A 21,141-nucleotide genomic window follows, 5' to 3' on the forward strand; every position below is an offset into this window, starting at 1 on the left:
AATCTGTTCATATTTAAAGATAATTCTTTTTGATAAATTGATTAGCGACCTTGGAAAGAGAGAAACGCGCTCAAGATTTGGCGGTAGAGATTTCGTGCTGGCGGTGGGAAATAGCATTTTTAACTGACCTCCCTTGGTGACCTTTTGGGTACTCTCCTTTGTTGATCCCTGTGTTCTACACCCCGATTGCACCTCCTTGGGGGATCGTGTACAAAATCTTTCCATTCAAATACGTTTTTATTTACAACAGAAAATGATTCCCGCTCCTTAAATTTCATTTTTGCCCACCGATATTGTTCCAATTAAACTGAATAGCGTTTGTTTTACATAGTTCGATATTTTCATTATGAAACTTTTCCAAGGCAATTCACCTCTATTAGGTATTTTAAAGAAGAGAGTAAATCAAGAACTTTCAATTGCTATTGTGAAAACATCAATAGTTGCAGTTATCCTGTCATTATTTGATTCAATTTTAAATTACGTAAGTCAAAGAATATTTGCCATAAAGGAATTCTTCCGCTGTATAGCGTGCTCTTAATTCTCCTTATCGATAATGCGTTCGATATTATTGTATTCTATATCCATAATAAGATATGGTATTCTTGATATATCGCTTGATAACTTTTTAAAATATCTTGATACGAAAAATATTAATATTTCATGATATATCGCTCAGCTTTGGTGAGCGACCACAGTTCCTTTCTAGAGACTTTTTTATAATCGTATTATCATAAATGAGGCAAAAATTATTTTTAAGTCCTTCAAAAAATAAAGTTTTATTTTTGTATGTGCCTCATCTGTGTTTCGTCTTTTTATTCCCTTAAAAAAAAGTACTTTTTGACGGGAATGTTATTAATGAGTTTTCAGTTATAACTAACGTTTTAATTATTATTGAAAATTGTAATTTTAACATACATGAATTAAACTTAAATGACTAAACTTAAAGGAAATAATTAAATGGGCTGATTTATAATTCGTAGTTTGTAAGTCTTAAATTTTAGCTACTCCATAACACTGATTTAATTTAAGTAATCAAGGGGTGAATATTTCTTTAAGTTGGAGAATAAAGGTGTGCTAGAGATTTTTGCATTGTGGAAAATGAAGATTCGCAATTCATAGTATCTGTACAAAATTCTGAAATTTGTTGATAGTTTACGTTAAAAATTTCTAAATCTGTATAAGTTATAACTAGTTGAAATAAAACTTTTTTTATCACAAAATAGCTTTGTGTATGTTAAAGATTTGTCATTCGTTTTTACTGGCTGATTATTTGAAATAAAATAATTAAGATTAAATAATAATAATCAAGGCTGAACGTAGAAAGTGATGTAACTGCTATTCTATTCCCTTCGTAACATTACATTTAATTTTAGGTTTTTTAGCTTGGGGTCAAACAACATTGCAGAATGATCATAGTCGCTATAATTTTTTGCTATTAACCAACAAAATTGTCTTATTTGAACCAAACATTTTACACGTCCAAGTTCTTAGATATATCAATTGTTTTATATTATTTTTTTCTTTTGTTTCGTTAAATAGAAACTTGTCAACCTTAATGCTTAACTTGCGAAAATTATTAATTAAAAAAAAAAAAATATTTGCTTTTGTCAGAAACTATTTAATTGAATCGCGACAAAAAATTTTTAAAAAATATATTTTTAATTAATTTATGTTACTGTCTTTTTTTTTAATTAAACCGTGTGCTCAAAACATACATATTTAGGTTAAGTAATAATAAATAATTATAATAAAATGCAATTTATGAAAATTTATACCTAAGTTATAATTATAATAAATTATTATTATAATTAAGTGCTCATGCTCCACTTTTCTTTTTCGTCACTTTAATGTTCTCTAGTATGAAGTTTCTTTAAGCATAATTTAATTCGTCCCGCATTTTCATTTATTGTATAGTTTTCACGAGGTAGTACTGACCATGCACACTATATAAATATGTTTGAGATACACGAATTTTCTGTTTGTAACATGATTATATGATTGCCATAAATTTTTGCTGTACGCTTACTATATTTACTGTATAATTAATTTAAATGAAACACTATGTAATTTGGTGTTGACTCAAGAATGGGTATTAATTTCGACGAAAATTTGACTCATAAATGAAAACAGACCCTGGCTTTTAAACAAATACAATGACGCGTTTAGTTGCGTGTAATTAGTACAAAAAAATTCGTACGTTACAACCCGTTCCCAATTCGAGATGACACTCTAATAATTATATAAACAACTCATAACATATTTCAACTGTTTTTATTTAATTTTCTACGGGAAAAGATACTGGGAAGAATTGAATTTACTGCAGTTAAGGCGCCTGCAGTGTCTTAACATTAATTGAAATATAGTGCAATTTCATATTCAAATTAGTTTTCAATCTTCTGTTTTTAAAATGAAGCCATATATTTCTTCACTTTTTATTTAAAAATTAAAAAAATAAAACAAGTGAAAGCGTTCTTTAGTAATTTGTACTGCTTCCCTTCAGTAAGAGTAACAAGATCTTTTTTTCCAAGAATCAGTGAGGGGAGAAGTTTTTTGAAATTTTCTTCTTCATCCCAATGTTTGGGGAAATATCTCTTTTTCTTTCTGTCTTCGGATCTCGACCAGTTCATTTCTCGAGGGGAAACGGTTGAAAAACTTGCTTCTTCTATCTTTGTTTCTGTGTTAGTGTTTCAGACCGCTTTTTCTGTTATTGTTTTGAAAGTTTATTTTGATGGATTACGTACTTCCAGTTTTATATGTATGTTTATTGACATTCTATTTTTATGTACATAAACTCTTATCTACCCATCCACTATTTTTACTTGCAGTTGAAAAAAATACGGTGTATTATTTATCAACAAAATTAAAAGTTAGAAATTGTAGCATTTTTTTTTTATTTTTTAAATTTTCCTATTGCAAAAGAAATCTTATTTTCAATATAAATTATATTACTGAATAAGTTAACCGTATTATATGAATTGTTTCATAATTTTCAGTTAATCAGCATTGAGCAGTCATTGAGTTAATTTTAAAATTATGCATACTATAAGTAGGATGTTCACCACTCATAGGTATTTCTTACAGTATAAGTATTATGATGCAATTGTTAAAATTTTGAAATTTTAGGGTTTTATTTCTATATGAAAGAATTTTTATATCTACAACTATTTATCTATTTTTTATTATTTTATATTTTTATTTAAGTTTTTACTTATGCTCTTTGTGAAAATTTTAGAAATTTTTTTTTGTATGAATTTTTATCAAATTAATTAATTTTATGAGAAATACACTTAATATTTATTTCCAGGTTTTCGACTGTCCTTCAAAATGTTAAAAAATTGTTTCAATTTAAGAAATAAAATAGGAAATTTGTCAGTCCTTTTAAAAATTAAATATGACCCAATCAGAAGTTCCTCTTTCTAAATATAAAAATTTTGCAATAATGTGACTTGTAGACAGATGTAAAATATTGTAACTTAGTGACATAATCCCAAACTTCATTTATGTACTTCCTGTCAATTTCTATTTTATTTATTTATTTTTATTCTTCTAAAGCTAAGTTTTTAGCTCATCTTGGTTTACACATCCAAGAAAAATAATCACACAACGTATGATTATTTTTCTTGGTTGTGCAATGTTTTCTTGGTAACAAATGGAGAACTCGTAGGATTTTTGATTTTACTTTATTTATTTTTATTGTTCCTCATTATCTGGGTAATTAGCCTTATCCTGAAGGTTTTGAGTTATTGAAATGTTTAATTTTACTGCATTGTTGAATAATGTGTTTGTCATTATTTAACTCTTTGAAATGTTTCAATTTAAAACTTTTGAGCACATTACAAGTTTCAATTATTATACTAATTTCAAATTCTCTCGTAGGATTGGGTAAAGACTTAAGGCAGCATTTGAACACCAGGTTTCCAAAAAATTCTCCTGACTGTGAACTACAAAATACAGTGAGAGACAACTTATATCTTAGAACTGTCCCCTGTAAGTACCTAAATTTCTTTTTGGTAATGAAATTTTTAATTATACATTTAATAATTGTTCAAAGATATTTCGTATCATATGATTTATACTAGAACAATTCTCATTGAGACATAATTTGTCCTCGTGTAGAGTTGAATTATTTCTAAAGTGTGTTACGTCTCATATCTTGTCTTAACAATTTAAAAAAAATAATCACTGCAAAAGACATGTTCTTGGTCTTTTAGCAACTTTATATCTTGTATGAATTGTATTATTAGCAGGGTTTGTGATTTTTTGATTTAGATCAGATTTTTTTGATTTAAATCAGATTTTTTTTATGTTTAATCAAATACACTGTAAGAACTTTGATTTATGATTAAAAAAACTTTATGAATGTTTAATCAAAATTTAATTAATATTAAAACTATATTATAACAGTATTTAAGAAGCTCTAACTACCTAAAACAATTTTTTATTTTAATACATGGCTTTGAATGCATAGCAACCATTTTGAAACAAATGCAGGATTGAAATTTAAGGACTAAATGAAATAGAGAACTTAAACCCTATTTTTGGCATATTAGGGTTTAAGATAACCTCAAGCTTTAGAATTAAACATTCTCCACCAATCAAACATAATGTAGATTTTTATTCCATTCTTTTTCATTCAAAAGATAGAATTTTAATGAACATTATTTGTATTTTTTGTGTGAAGAAAATTCCTGTTTATTAATTACTTTCTACAGCTATGCAAGTCTATATTAAGACAGCATTAAATGTTTACTTTAATATGTACTTTCAATCTCAAGAATCAAAAGATTTTTAAAAATGTAATTTCAAATGTGTTGGAATTTAACACACACCAAGAAAGAAAGTAATTTCGTTAACTAAAATTAATTAATGCAGCAATTTATTTAAAATAAATTTTAAGTCAAAGAAAAGAAAGTAATAAAAGTATCAATAATTTAAAACACTGTTATTTAACTTTTTAAATCAATATATATAAAAAAAATCAGTTGATTTAAATCAAATGTTTTTTTTAAGGAAAAACATTTGATTTAAATCAACAAACCCTGATTATTACTTGTGTATTAAACCCCGGTTTGCTTTTTGAATAGATTTGTCTTGAATACGAATGTTGCTGTTGTCTTGGGTTGCTGAAGGAAAAATTGCACTTTTGAATTAAAAAGTTTTGTAGAAAACTATACAGTTAGTTAGATAATGAGCGTTAAAGAGTGTATTTGATAGAGTGTACTTAGTACTTAAAGCTATGAAGTAATTTAAGAATAAATCATATTAATTTGATTCTCGGAATATGTTTTCATGGGCTAGCTAAAATATTTATTTGAAAGCTGATTGAATTACCTCGAAAAAAATAAACAAAAAAAAGGCTTTTTTCAGTTATTTAGTATAAAGTAATTTTGATTTTTGTAGTTGATTTAAATCAACTACAAAAAAAAGACTATAATTTTTTTATTCTTGAATTCTAGAAATTAAAATTAATATGTATCTAATACTAAGAAATATTAGGCTTTAGTAACTGCTAATCAGCTGTATTTGTATCATCGGCTGTTTCCGTTAGTAATTGTTATAAAAAAAATTGGTATTTACCCATCTCTGGTTATGCAAAAATAAACAATCATTAAAAGATAATCAGTTCATTTTTAAATTGCAATTTTGTTTACTTTAAATATTGTTTGTCATATTTGGTGCTTGTATTTTTGTTATGAAATAGTAGCTGTTATTTTGGAATAATTGTGTTGAAATATATTTTGTACAGGCACAACTAGATCACCGAGAGATGGGGAAATCAATGGTGTGGATTATACCTTCCTCACTGTTGAAGAGTTCATGCAACTGGAAAGATCTGGTAATCTTCTAGAAAGTGGAATATATGAAGGTACTCCTCACTTGATTCTATAGTTCCCCATATTACACAAAAGTTGAAATGCACATTCAGAAGAAAAAATTAAGTCAACTGTGATGCATGAAATGAAATGTGAAACTACAGGAAAATAAACTGTGGTTATATTAAATTACCTAACTTTGCTAAAATCAATTTAATGAAATATCAATTGGTTTTAATTATGGTATAAAGCATTCCTAATTTAGTTTTTGGTATATTACTATCTAATAAAATATTATTTATAAAAAAAAAAATTTTTTTTAATTATTTAAAAACAATGCTTTAAAAATATGTTCACGTAAATTATGTCTGTGTACTCTAAAAAAAGTTAGTATAGAAGAGGAAAAAATTAATTAATTGGGATTTAAAGTGTGTTAATAGTGCTATTGTTTCAATATTGTGGACACTTATATCATAAACGGATACCAACTGCTACAGATTCTCTCTGATTTATGGCTTCATTTACAGAATTGTGAAAAGTTGAAGACTCGATTTTTGAAGGGTGATTTAATTAATTTTTTGTTAGTACTTACAGTTACTTTTTTGTTAGTACTTAGTTTATTTACTTGTTAGTACTTACTTTTTTGTTAGTGACTACAGATTGTATTTTTTCACGCGAAACAGGTTTTCGATAAGTAAATTAGTTTGAAGTGATTCTGATATATTTTTAAAAAATCCTGTATTGGTATATATATATATATATATATATATTATAAAATCCTGTATTGGTATATATATATTTTTTAAGTGTTTTTATTTGCATATTTGTTGTCAGTTTTAATGAAAATATATGCAGGCTATTTTTTTTTTTAAAAAAAGGACTCTTATTTCTTTTTTGAAAGATTGTATTTATTCCCTCACTACTCGAGATCTCTTTGCAAAACAAATAATTACTACTGTATTTTTTTTCTTTTCTTTTTTCCATTTTATTTCAATGTTTAAATCAAGTTTTTTTTAATAAAAAATAAATGATTTTTTTTTTTAATGTGATTTAAATCCTTGACACTCTGGCTCCATTAAATAGCGGTGTTGAATTTCAGCTTTGTAAATTATTGAATCACATAATCCATTGAGAGACCTTTTTCCCCTTGTCATCCTGCCTCATATTCTTTGTTTACACACTAAAAGTATAAAAGAAAGGCAGCACAATACCTTTAAAAGAGAGGGAGAAAAATGATGTATTTGTTTTAAAATTTGGAAAAATATTGTTTTATAACTTATAAAGCTGTTACAATTCTCTTTTCCCTCAGAAGTTAAGCAATGAATTTATTTTGTAATTTTTGTGTTGGAAATGAAAGTTTGCAACCAAGAAAGTGTTTAGAAATCAATAGCTTAGTTGCTGATTTCAAGAGAATTTGTGGTAAAAATTCAATCACATGCCATTTTTTTTTTCGCAAATAGGAACATTCTGATTTTTGTTGTCAGTTCATTGTATTATATTTGACTAAAGAGAAGGATAAGCTTATTGTGTCATTTGCCATTATATCTATCCACTAGTTAGATAGTCTGTGATGCAAATAAATAAAAATGCAAAAAAAAAAATTTTTTTTTTGGTAGATCACATTTTAGGAGACATACTTAAATATTTCTGTTGCACGAATGTATTGTCCTTAATGTATTTTATTGCATTGCATTGAATTGAAGGAAATGAAATTTAGATCAATAGGTTAAATAAAGTGAGAACTCTTTTATGCATAAAAGATAATGGGTATAAGTCATAATATATAATTTTCATTCATAAAACTCATTACTTTTAAGTTTTTGTTCGACACTCGGAAGTTCTATCCCCAAAACCTAGTAATACGAAACAGACAATTTTCTTGACTTATTCAAGCTCAGTTTATGAAAAATCCTTATGTGATTGGGGAGGGGGAAGGATTTTTTAAAAAATGAAACAGTTAAATGTATAAATAAGCTAGTGTTTCAGAAATGTATTATTAATTTGAATTTATTGATATTTTACCAATTATACTTGTTTGAAGCTTTCAACTTTATACCAAGTTCTATTATTCCATCCTAAAATACATAAAATAGAATTTTTTTCCTATTTATTCAAATTAAGTTTGTAAAAATTCTTACCTACAGAAAAAAAGGATTTTTCGTAAATCTTAAAACTATAAAATGCATAATATAAGTTTAACTTGTATTGTATTTGTATAACTTTGACTCCATTGAAGTTTTAAAATACTGTGCATTAAATTCTCGACAATTTGCAAAATTTACTGCTAAGTTGAGTAAATAAATACTCCCAACTTATCTGTGAACATTTAAGTATTGTAAATTCATTTTCAAAAAGTTATTGTATCCCTTTGGCAACAGCTTTGGGATCTTCAAAGTCAAAATTAAACTTTCTAACATCAAACCTAATTTGGATCTTTTACCCGTATTGTGTCTGCACATTACAGATGTAAAACTTGACCGTCTCAGAATCGGCCACACTCGACTCACCCATTTTCGTTTGTTGTTCGGAGAATCTATCCAATGCGACACTCATAACATTTTACTTATGCTTCATCACACTTTATCCATTTGTCCTTGTTTTAACCAACGTCGTCTTACCTTTTTTTAGCAACAGTATTTTATGTATGAAGGATGACTGTGACTTGTGGTTAACCATTTTATTAGTTTCATCAATATTTTTGAGAAGAAATTGTAGGGTGCACTTTACCATTTGATCTGTTTTAACAAATTGTTTGGCGCAACATATCCTGCTTTGGATCTTGTGCCATAAAACTTTATATTCAATCAACCAATCAATCATTTTACAAAAAGAGTGTGGTGTTGTGGGGGTGTTCTCTAGTGCAGCTGAAAAATCTCCTTTCTTGTAATAAAGTTTGTATTTTTCGATTAGGAAATCATTACGGCACACCCAAACCCTTAGAAGAATGTCCAGCCCCTGTTCCCAAACCGAGCAGTTACACAGTTAACAACAGCAACAACGTCATACCTGGGATACATCCTTCCTCCGAGGGCAAAAGAAGGCGGAATCGATCCAGCGTTGAAGCAATGACTGCAAAAACCAATGAAGAACAGTCCGATTCTGGCTACTCACATTCTGGAAAAAACAGTATTGAGTGAGTAAAGTTTAATTTTGCTATTATTTTCTTAATTGCAGTTCATATACAAGAAATCAACGTATGCTAGGGAATTTTCACATTTATAAATATTCAAACAAGGCATTTTGTATAAGAGTTACAGTCTTGTATACTATTATATGCTCATTTTTTTTCGTTTGTAGTTTATACATACACACTCATACACTCATATATATATAAGTGTTAACCTTATAAAGATGAAGCAAACATATTTTGGCCAAATTTCCTATTTTCTAATTCTTATTGGAAATTAGACTATAAAAATAATACAATAAAATGTTTTTTTAGCACTTTTAACATTAAAAAAACATTCAAGACCTTTTTTTTTTTATTTAAATTTTTTTTCTTTAGATTAGTAGTTCTTTTTTATCGTGTGCTTTATTAACATAAACTTTTTTTTTAATATTTTTTTTATCTATTAATTATTTTAAATATATTATTGATGTATTTCCTCTTTCTCTTAAAATTGTACAGAAACTACCATATTAATGAAGTAAGTGCTGTTAAATTTTTAATCAAGCTAAATAAAAATTGAAGTTATTGTTGAACTTTACATTGGTTAAGTATAAAGTGTTAGATTTTTTAATGAAATTACTCAACGAAACCCATTAATAGAAGTATTGAACCCACAGTTCTGGGTGGCTTATCCCCCCCCCCCCATTTGAGATACAATGAAAAATATTTTGTATCTTTATTTATCTGTAGTTGGTTTTTTTATTGAACGTGTATAGTTGTAAAAATTGAATTTTCCCATAGATTTAGATACATTTCTTCCATAGTGGAAAAAAACGCCTAAAAGAAATAGGTTTCTGTCAATCCAAATGGAGGAAACTATTTTTCAAAGAAGAAATATTAAAGAAATTTACAATTTGCAACCTAGTTTTAATACTAGTATTTTTAAGCTATTTAATATATCATTTTTAACCATGTGTACATTAAAAAATTAACAATTGAAAATGAAATTAACGAATTTAAGAAATTAAAATAACTGCAGTCCTTCACTATTTTGTGAAAAAAAAAAGTAAAATTTTATAATTATTAAGAACTTATTATCAAATTCTAATACTACTGCTACATAAGCATGTCACATACTACATTTATACTACAAAACAACAAATCACATCGGGGGGTCTGTCCAGACCGAATTTACTACCGTTTAGCGGTACCTTCACAAATTCATATTTAGAAAAAGCTGTAGTTTCACAAATTCAACTTTAGGAAAAACGGCAGTTTCACAAATACTTTTTCTTAAAATTTTATTTTTGTATCCTTAAAAAACAATAAATCTATATTTTTACTATGTTTTTGTGTTGATTTTTTAATATAATTTTTAATTTTTCACAAATTATGTCTAAATTTTCACAAAATAGGTACTTCTCAGAAAAACCTAGACAGACCCCTGCATACATATTTCTTAAAAAAGAATAATAATTGATAAAATGTTATGTTGTTTTTTTATTAAAATTTTAATACAGAGCACAGTTACAAATAGCTTACTAATTTATATAATTAAATACTACTACGCAGAGATGCCAACTTGCTCCGGACAGCAAATGAATATTTTAAAGTGGTAGTTTATCAATTGTGATTCTTGGTTTCAGGGTGCGTAGCGTTTGTAAAAAGTGCTTAAAGGTGCTTTTTTGGGGATTTCGTTTTTAAAAGCTTTTAAAGGTGCTGTTTTCAGCTGGTGTTTTTAAAAAGTGCTTTTTTTTCCACAAAATTTTTTTTTCTTCAGTGATATCTGGTGGATCCCATGCATTTCACGAAAAATGGGGTGTTTGCTACGTAATCATTCACGCGGACATCATGTCGTACCCACGTTATGACTTGCGCATCCGCGCACACTTAAAACCGAAACCCGAGTGCTGCAATTCGGATCGAGAATATCAGATCCTTATGAAATGTTTTTCTTTTTAATTTAATTTTATTCTTGTTTATTTTATTTTACTTCTAACACTTTTTTGACGTAGGGGGTAAGGGTACTTTTGTTCTGAGTTCAGGGTGAAGTTGAATTCACTCGGTGATGTGAGAAAGTACTGATTGTTTTGATTTACGTCCGTTTCTTTTTGGGTTTTTTTTAACGCTGAAACTCTTTATAAAAAGTTTTTGTTTTTCAATAATATCATTGATTGAATATGAATTTTTTGAGTGCTTAAAAATTTTTGTAAAGTGCTTGAAAAGTTTTTAAAAAGTGCTTATTTTTGATTCAAAGATTTGGCTATGCACCCTGTGGTTTAATAAATTCAGTTTAGTAGATTTTTATCCACCACTATTTCTAAATAATTCGTAGGCTTATATAAAGCAGCACTTTATAGTAGTTATGTCATGCTATACCTTTTAAAAAGCAAGCAAAAATAGTCAAATACTTGCAAAATTCACTTGGTAGTAATTTACCGTTTTATTAATTATTTTGGCGTGTCCGGAGCAGTTGGCATCTCTGACTACGTATGATTAACTAAAATAAATAAAATGAAGATACTTAAAGTGAGTTGACGTAAACTTTTTGGTACTATGTTAAATTTAATTATTGTTATGTAAAGCCTATTGCTCATCAATTGAACAGTTAATTTTTTAGCTTCTTTTATTTAGTCCAGTTTCATCTAAGAGAGAGAAAAAAAAAGTTTTTTGCAGTCTGCAGTACTTCTTCAATGCAATACTTTTTAATTTCAATCTCTTTAATCTTTTACTTTCAGTTCTTCACATGTTTCACAAGGAATGATTACTGATGATCACAAATCTCAAAAGAAGTTTTCTACCTCTGAAGATGACGATTTAGGCCCATTACCAGAAAACTGGGAAAAAGCTTACACAGAAGACGGGGAACCTTACTTTATTGAGTATGTCTTCAAATTGGTTTATCTTCATTTTCTTGTACAAATCTAACTAATAAATTCTAATGACTTTTATTTAATTTTTAGTCATAACACTGGAACATCTCAATGGCTAGATCCTAGACCGAAAAACAAAAAACCTGTTGGTGAATGTGACGAAGATGGTAAATATCTTGGAAGCATTATTTGTCGCAATTCTCTATCCAATTTATTTATTATAGCAAAAATTTTTAAATTGTCAAGAATTTAAACTAACATTGTGTGCAACCAGCATAATAAATTTACATTTGTGTGGATAATTGAAATTTTAATAGTTATGTTTTAATCTTGTTGAATAAACTGAATCATTGTTTTGATTTTTACACGGCTGCAAATATAATGTAGTAGAAATAGTTAATATGATTTTTGTTTAAAAAATTTTTAATTTGAATTAAAATTTTGGGTGTTACTTTTATAAAGCAAAGATATAACTAAATAACACACAAAATGCATTTACTTCTTAAAGTCAATTTTTTTCTTCTTCTTGAATATTAAGATCTGCTTTGAATATAAAATCTGCTTTCATTTAATTATATTAATAATGTAATGGTGTTACGTTGTAATTAAGTATATATTTATTTAAAAAAATAATTTTTTATATTCTAAAAAATTTGTATATTTACTTTTGTAGAACTTCCTTATGGTTGGGAAAAAATTGATGATCCTCATTATGGCACATATTACATTGAGTAAGTATCTGTGCATTGTATACTATTAAGCAATTATGCATCTGTTTGAGTCTTTATGTAATAATCAAAATTATATTGTTGAAATTTCTGATTTTGAATAAACATTCCATACCAAGGTTTCCCAAGTGCTAAAGGGGTGTTTCATAAATGATGTCACTCATTTTTTTTCTCCATACTTTGAACCCTCTCTCCTTCCCCTTTTCTAAAGTGTCTTAATTCCCAATATCATATACCCCCTTATGTCACTTGCATACTATATGACATTCACTACTTGCAGTTTCAAAACAACGCTCCATGTTGAAATTTTATTTTTAAAATTTTAACTATGTTTGTGAGCATGACAATAATAGTTATTATGTCTGTACTTATTTTGATTTTTGTTTGTTTTTATTTTAATTTAAAAAATGAAATCTTAATTTTCTGGAAGTCCTCCACTCAAGACGGGACATAATTTATGAAGAGCACTAAATGTACTTACATTGCTGCTTTTACCGGTTTCATTAATTAAAAATAAATATTTGAAAATTGTATCGTTACCTTTTTTTTTATTGCTATCGTTATTCAATATATTTTTTTTTATTAAAGTGTAATTAAAATAGAATATATGAATAATACATACATTTCCATGGTTTGTTTAGCCACATCAATAAGAAGACACAATATGAAAATCCTGTAATTCAAGCAAGGAAGAACTCCACCACATGTAAGTAAAAAATTTGAATTCTTGTTATTTTTAAGAAATTCAAAGTTGTCTGATGAAAAATTGCATGGTATTGATAAAATATGGTTTGGATTTTCATTGAAATTTTCCCGTTATACCTGGAAAATTAAGGGAATTTTTTTTTCTTCCTGAAATTGAGTGGGTTTTGGTTAGCTGGGTCTAAGCAAATATAAAAATTTAGAAGGATGTAAGTACATTATTTGTTAGGTAAAAGCTAACCATCCATTAGAAGTACAGAAAGAGTGAATAAAATATAATTTTCTAAAGGCAAAATATGATTAATTAATTCATTGAATCTTTTGGAATAAGAATAACATAAGTTATGAATGCATATAGGAGACTCACATTTCCACACAAGGATGCAGTATAGGGTTGTAACTGTTAATAATGAAAAGTAACAGATATTTCAATATCTTTTAACCATAGATAACGTTAGGAACACCTGGGTAAAGAAAAGGGATTCCTTTCATTCTTTTTTAATCCATAGAGAATTCAATATTTTTTTATGTTAGCAGTAACATCAAAAGAACTAAAGATTGGAATAATTTCCTGGAGACTCTTGTTAATTATTGATTGGTTGCCAAAGGAAAAAATGCTTGTTTTGAATGCACAGAAATAATTAACACCTATTTTTGAAGTGATTAACTAGAGGTTGTAAAAGAAAAAAATTAGGGTACTTTATTGTAATGAATGATAAAACTCAGACCAGATGTTCTAATGAACAGTAAAAATGGCAGAGTAGGAAATGATAGAACTTTACATTTCTGTCACGGAAATGGAACGGTCACACTAAAGTGCACATTTTTCTGATAAATTGTCTACTCATTAGAAAAATTTCAGTAAATTTTTTCTCTTGTAATATTAATTTTCTTCCCCTGTAGCTCTTCATGAAGATGATTCAATAAAAAGTTCTCAGCGCAATAGCTGGAGAACTGAGAAATCTGATCGCACAGTTGATCAAAATTCAAATGGAGTTCAGTTAGGAGTCAATTCATTGCCAAAGCATGGAGAGGGTCATAACAACAGTCTTCAGAGAAATGCATCCAGCCTCAAAGAAGAACAGCGCCCTGGAAAGGACGGAGCTCCCTATGCCGGACGTAAGTCTTTCAAAATACAGGACTGTCAAGTTTTTTTTTTTTTTTTTTTTCTTCATCTTTATAATTTTGAGTAAAAGATAAGAGCAAGTATTGATAATATTCAGTAAGGAGGATCAATTGCATATTGCTGTGATATATGGAGAAATTTGGACTCATTAGCAGGATCCTTCATGAAATATTATGTCGTAAAAGCTGATTATTTACAAAATATTTTATCTTAAAAATGAATGTTAATAACGCAATACTTTTTCTTTATTTACCTAGAACTTTAAATATTTCTATAAAGAGACTGAAATAACCCCATCTGAAATTCACATTATAGGCAGGGGAAATAATTTTATTTTCCTTTATACCATTTAATCAACAGTTATGACTTAAGGAAGTGATTAGCTTGTGAAGTCTTCTATTTTAAATATCTATCTCTTGGTTTAAAAAGTGCTCCTTAATTTTTCGGTTTAACCTATTATAATATTGATTAGGAATACGTGATATTTTAGCACTCATGCGTAAGTTGTACTAAAAGTTATATTTTGCTATCAGCATATCAACTGTCATATGACTTGATTTCAAGTGATATTGAATAATGCAGCAGGTGAGAGTATGCCTTCTGCTTTAGCAAACGTGAGCAAATAATTTATTAGGCTTTAAAAGCTATGCATGAATAATAATAAAAAACTAAAACACTGTAGAAGATCATTATAGCATTACCCCTGAGAAGTGAGGCTTTGTCATGTATAGAATTTTTTTTTAATGATCTATTCGCAATCATGATCAATAAATTTGATGATCATTTCACATATCATTAAATTTACTTACTAAACATAATTATTCATCTAGAACTGATTCATATAAAGGCTTTAAAATAATTTTTTAATGCAAATAGTTTAAAACACATTAGACAGGGTTCCCACGGTACTTGAAAGTCCTTGAATTTGGTTTAAAAAAATCAGGACCCTGTAAAGTCCTTGAATTCTGCCATAGGGTACTTGAAAAGTACTTGATTTTTTATGAATTAAAATACTACCAATTTTTCTTACAAAAAAGTAGTAAAGAAATAATAAATAAATTCAAAGGAAAATTATAGAAATTAAGATTGATGCAATTTTTAACGGATCGGAATTCATATAAAAGGTTCTACGAATTGTGGTTTAACTGAAAGTGATTAAGGAATCACATATCGATTTGCAAATTACTCATCAGAATTCATATTAATGTATTTTATAAATCACACATCATGATTCCCATTAAGTGATTTATCAATCACATATCATGATTTCAATTAAAGTTATTTCTGAAATATATAATGTGATGCGTATTTAAGTAATTTCAGAATCATGCCTCACAATTCTCATTCTAGTAGTTTACAAATCACATTGCGATTCATAAAAGAGAAAATTCAAGAATTACTGCCCACAATTCTCATCAAAATGATTTAAGGATTACACATAGCTGTTCTATATTAAGAACCTTTCGAATCACAAATTGCAATTTACATCATAATGATCACTATTCATATGAAAACTATTAGCTAATCACGCAGAATTCACATTAAAGTGATTTATGTATCTCACATTTTGATTTATGTCTTGTTAGTTCATGCGTTTTCTATCATTTGCTATTCATATTATTCCGATTTAAAAAAACATTTGCCACAATTCCATTTTATTGTACAAATCACACACTGTGCTATGTGATTTACGCAATCTTCGAGACTTCACCTTTCTTATAATTTTGATTCACATGTAGTATATGGGTCATTCTCACGAAAACTGTCATTTTTCAGTTCATAAAATCCCAAAAAAGTAAAGTGAATAAAAAGTTCAGAAACTTTCTATATTAATAGAAATATGTAATGGCATTATAAAGAAAGTATATATCCTATAAATTATACTTAATATTTAAATTAATTAATTTTTTAAATAATTAATTTATAATTATTAATTTATGATAATTAATTAATTAATTTAATAAATAAATTAGTTTAATAATTCAATTTATTAATTTATTTTTCAAATTAATTAATAAGTAAATTAATTATTTTCACTATTTAAAAAGTGAGGGACTGACACTAATAGTGAGGGAATGATATTTTATTTTAATACATGTTTTTATCTAAGTTACATCTACCTAAAGTTTGAAAATGATAACATACTAAGTATATCTAATATTTATTATAATTTAGTCTTATATATTTAATAGTTTTTACAGGTTTGGGAAATAAAATTGGCTGGCACGATTGAACAAAAAAAAAATTTAATAATATACTCATCTTGAATCATTCCCTCACTTCAGCGTCATTCCCTCACTTTATACACTAGCAGGGTTTGAAAAAACCCGGGGATTTTTGAAAAAACCCAACCCGCCTGGGTTTTATTGAAAAAACCCGGGGAAAATTGGGTTTTTTCATTTAGTACTCATAAATTTCACTGTGAAAATATTTTTATTCATTAAATAGAGTTGTATAAGTAAACACTAAAATTTCATCTGACTTTTACCTGTATTAAAATTAAACTGAAATAAATATTTAATGGTCTTCCATGTTTTTATAATACGATTAATAGAAAGTGAAATTAAAATTACGTATAATTATAAAGAGTATCAGTTACTTGCCCCTTTTTTCAAATATTTAGATAAATATATGCATTTCTAGATACATTTTAACTTTATAGTTTCAAAAGACAAATTAATCTTAAAATACATACACTAAAAAGCATATATAAAAAGTTATAGCTTATTTTTAAAATCAGAAAATAAAACTTTAAATTTGTTTATTGTTGTTTAATGTATCACTTAATAGAAATTTTTTTTGTTTGCTTTCAATATTTTTAAACATGATTAAAAGAAACAAAATAAATTGTATTCAAATGAAATCTTAATAATATTTAAAAAATCTTAAAAGTAATATTTTAATTTTTAACTGTTTTTTAATTGTGATAAACTTTCTCCAAATAGTTAAAAATTGTCAGCAGATGTTAAGAGTTAACTTTAAGAAAAGGTCCATTTTTTCCCTTATTATTATTATCATACAACAGATTCAAAGTGTCTACATTTCTCTCTTAGATGGTGATACACTTTTACGAGTTTTGTAGCTTTATCTATTCCTAATCTATTTCGAAGTTCACTCTGCACCAAACCGAAAGTTGAAAAGCGTCTTTCTATAGAGACAGAGGATGCTGGTGCTGAGTGCAAATAAAAAAGAATTGACAGAAACTTTGTGGAAGCAATGGATTTTATTTACTTATTTTTTATTTATTTATTTATTTTTTTTTTGCCATAATTTTCCACTATTTTTTTGATGAAAACTGTTGAATAACAGTGTCAAGCATCATTGATTTTGGAAAGTATTCAGGATCGGAAATTTTGAATGCCATAACACGTGGCAGAAATTCTGGATGATGCTTAGAAAGACAGTTTTCTGCTAATTGGTCTTGTTCATCATTTAAAAATTGTCCCCTTGTTTCAAGATCCAGGATGCATATGCTAATAAATTATGTGGCTGAACAGCCTGATTGAATCTTTTTACAAAATGTTTATGGGGTTCTAATTCATCACATGATAGTAAGTTAATTCATATTTCAACAGCTTCTGAAATTGAAATGTTTTCTGATTGAAGCTTTTTTAAAGCTTAAGAAACAATTGATATCTGTTTTTCCCAATTGATAGTTTATTGGTAAAGCCCAACATATCATTATTAGATTCATTTTGATGTTCAAGAACAATCTCTTCATATTTATGGTAATTATTGGCAAAAGTTTTTACGTGCTCACAATATGAATTCCACCTAGTATCATTTGGTCATCAAGCAGTTTTTTTTCATTTGCCCATCCATGTGCTTGATTCAAATTTCTAAAGTATTTGTTAACTTCAGCAATGTGTCCAATGATAGTATTAGGAGATACTTCTTTTTGAACCAAATTAAAACAAAAAAACAATTTGTGAAAAAAAACACCAAGTGGGTTTTTTCAAAGTGGGCCCACTTGGGGAACCCTGGTTATATGTATTTTATATTAAGTTTAAATAACGCATTATCACTACATATTTGAATCTTCTTTATTGTTAAGTACATTACGTTTCATAATTTTTTAAATTAGGAATTATAAAATATAAATGCAGTAATATAAAAGGAACAAGTTTATTAATCTTTTTGTTTTTACACACATTTATTTACTATATTTATTAAACATATGGATATTACCTATTATAAAATTATAATCAGTAAATATTTATAATCAGTAAAAACTGAAATAAATATTTAATGGTCTTACGTGTTTTTATAATAAGGTTAATGGAAAGTGAAATTAAAACTACTTATGATTATAAAGAGTATCAGTTACTTGTCCCATTTGGTTACAAGTAATTAACCCTAGGAAAATGATTCCATTTTTAGATAAATAATTTTAAAAAGTTCTCTGATAAAAAGTTTTAGCATTTTTTTTTTTTTTAAAGCCAGAAAATAAAACTGTTTAAATTTGTTAATGTATCACTTGGTAAAAAAAGAAAAAAATTGTTTCTTTTCAATTTTTTTAAACATATGAATTAATAATAATAACCTGTTTATTAATATATAAAGCATGCAACAATATTTGAAAAATTGATCTTTTCAGAGTATATTATTTAAATTTTTATTTCATTTAATATCATTAAAATATTACTTTTTGAAAAAAACCCACTTGAAGTTTTCAATAGTAGGAACCTACTATAAAATTATATGAAGATTCGAGTTTCTTTTACTTTACTAATATTAAAAACTTAATCATATAAATCATGCAACTCTATTTGACAAATTTATGCTGCACAATAAATTATATAAAAGTAAATGTGAAACAATAAGTTTTAGTAAAAAAAAAAATTTTTTTTTTTTGAAAAAACCCACTTATCGCTCCAAGTGGGTTTTTTCAAGGTGGGCCCGCCCAATAAAACCCGGGCGGGTTTTTTCAAAGTGGGCCCACTTGGCGAACCCTGTACACTAGTGAGGGAATGACGAATTCAATAAAATTTAAAAATAACAGTTAGGCTTTATCAATCACATACAATTATATTCATACTAGAAAGCAACATATAATTATCCACTTTCTCGATGAAGTTGTATTTTATTTTACTCTGAAAAACGACATGAGGGAATGACAATTGTAAAAAATTTTACCTGGTTTGATTCATTCAAATTTATTCCACTGCAAAGCTTCTTTAAGTTGAAGATGGAAACATACTGCAATTTTGTTCTATGATGCCACTTGTTAACTTCTGAAGTTTTTATTAAAATATTTTTATTCTAAGATGATTGCAGGTGATAAGAACATTGTTGTGAGGGAATGACGCGAAACACTGGGGACAAAGTTTAAAATAGTGCTGTGTTAATATTTTAATCAGAAATTAAATTTAAAATTTATTTTCTGAATTCTATATTTCAATATTCTCAAATAAAAAACACAAATTTGTAAAAAAAAAAAATTTTATTTCAGAAACAATTTTTTTCTTTTTTTAAAGCAGCAGTGGGGACAAGTGAGGGAATGACATATTGGCATATTTTTATTACCTAAAATTAATAAAAAATAAAAATTGATAATTTTATTTTTATTCTTTTGTTAGCTTGCATTCTGAAGGACACTTTCCCTGAAATTTTTTTTTTCGTAAGTTGTAAAACAAACATAAAATATACTGGGGACATGAAAATGACTGTTTTTGTGAGAATGACCCATATCTAGATTCGTATAAATGCTATTTAAAAATTACGCTTAGTGAAAATTAGGTATGTTCACTAAATTTTAAAATTCACGCTAATGTAATATGCATTATACATTCATTCAGTTTCATTAATTCTAATTCACTTCATTAAATTTTTCATCATGATGTTAGTTTTAAATGTTGGCTAGTATCCTATGTCAATTGGAGCTTTTTTTTTTTTTTTTTGTTGGAATTTTTTTAAGTGATTTGAAACAGCTATCTAACTATCAACCATTTGTATTGTTTGCTGATAAATTTAATAAATATTTTTTTTTTGTCAAATAAGCATTGTGATTTAAAAATATACAATTTCTAGGCAGGATAAAATCTGGTTGACATGTACTTTAGCATATAACAATGCCGAATAGGTCCTTGAAAGTCATTGAAAAGTCCTTGAATTTTTTATTAAAAATTGAGTGGGAACCCTGTTAGAACTATAAACTAACAAATTTATTAAGTTAGATTTGCTTTAAAGATTGTGAAGTTAATGTAATTTGTGAAAAATAGCAGTGTATAGAATTGCATTATGTAAATCTAGACATAAAAATGTAACGAGCACCCATAGAAACATTAGCATAAGAATAGCTTGTTACGTTGTGTATGTATTATTTAATCTAAAAACACTGAGCAGGCCTTCCTTTTTTTATTAAGATGAGTAATAGTTAAATTAACATTGTGTTTGTTTAAAAAAATGAAATAAATAAGTGGAATTTCAAAATGCAACTCTTGTGTGCTGAATTCTAAATGTGAATAATTTTTTCATAGTGCGTGGTTCTGGTTACAAACTGCCTTACGTCTTCACCTCCAATCCTGCTGATCTGGAACCTTTCATGATCAGAACTAGTCTTGTGAAAAGTGCCAGGGGATTTGGCTTCACAATAGTGGGTGGAGACGACGGGGACGTTCGTGACTTCTTGCAAATCAAAGCGATTGTTCCTCATGGACCAGCATGGCAAGATGGAAAACTGAAGATGGGTATGATATTATTGATGCATATTCTACAGAATTCTTCTGCTTTTTTAAAAATCTCTCTGAAATACAAAAATTTTCTTTAAAAAATTCCATCTGTTAGATTT

General features: G+C 27.2%; 1 protein-coding gene across 19 annotated transcripts in view; it reads left to right on the plus strand.

The window, feature by feature from the left end:
- LOC107450753 (membrane-associated guanylate kinase, WW and PDZ domain-containing protein 1) overlaps window positions 1-21,141 on the plus strand; it is a 115,599-nt gene that overhangs the window by 62,502 nt on the left and 31,956 nt on the right. For 15 of the 19 annotated variants that reach the window (XM_016066635.5, XM_043052998.3, XM_043052997.3 and 12 more), the window contains exons 2-10: window positions 3,877-3,987; window positions 5,747-5,866; window positions 8,724-8,946; window positions 11,661-11,804; window positions 11,886-11,962; window positions 12,469-12,526; window positions 13,165-13,229; window positions 14,129-14,344; window positions 20,831-21,040. In XM_016066635.5, the coding sequence (XP_015922121.2) occupies window positions 3,877-3,987; window positions 5,747-5,866; window positions 8,724-8,946; window positions 11,661-11,804; window positions 11,886-11,962; window positions 12,469-12,526; window positions 13,165-13,229; window positions 14,129-14,344; window positions 20,831-21,040 (1,224 nt within the window). Of the gene's footprint in view, window positions 1-2,561; window positions 2,756-3,876; window positions 3,988-5,746; window positions 5,867-8,723; window positions 8,947-11,660; window positions 11,805-11,885; window positions 11,963-12,468; window positions 12,527-13,164; window positions 13,230-14,128; window positions 14,345-20,830; window positions 21,041-21,141 lie in introns of those variants that run through there. The other 4 variants (XM_071178970.2, XM_071178968.2, XM_043053001.3 and 1 more) reach the window with 4 other exon arrangements.

Source organism: Parasteatoda tepidariorum, chromosome 6 (genome assembly GCF_982258835.1).
Source record: "Parasteatoda tepidariorum strain Cologne lab strain chromosome 6, Ptep-v5.0, whole genome shotgun sequence".
In the NCBI taxonomy this organism is placed as follows: Eukaryota; Metazoa; Arthropoda; class Arachnida; order Araneae; family Theridiidae; genus Parasteatoda; species Parasteatoda tepidariorum.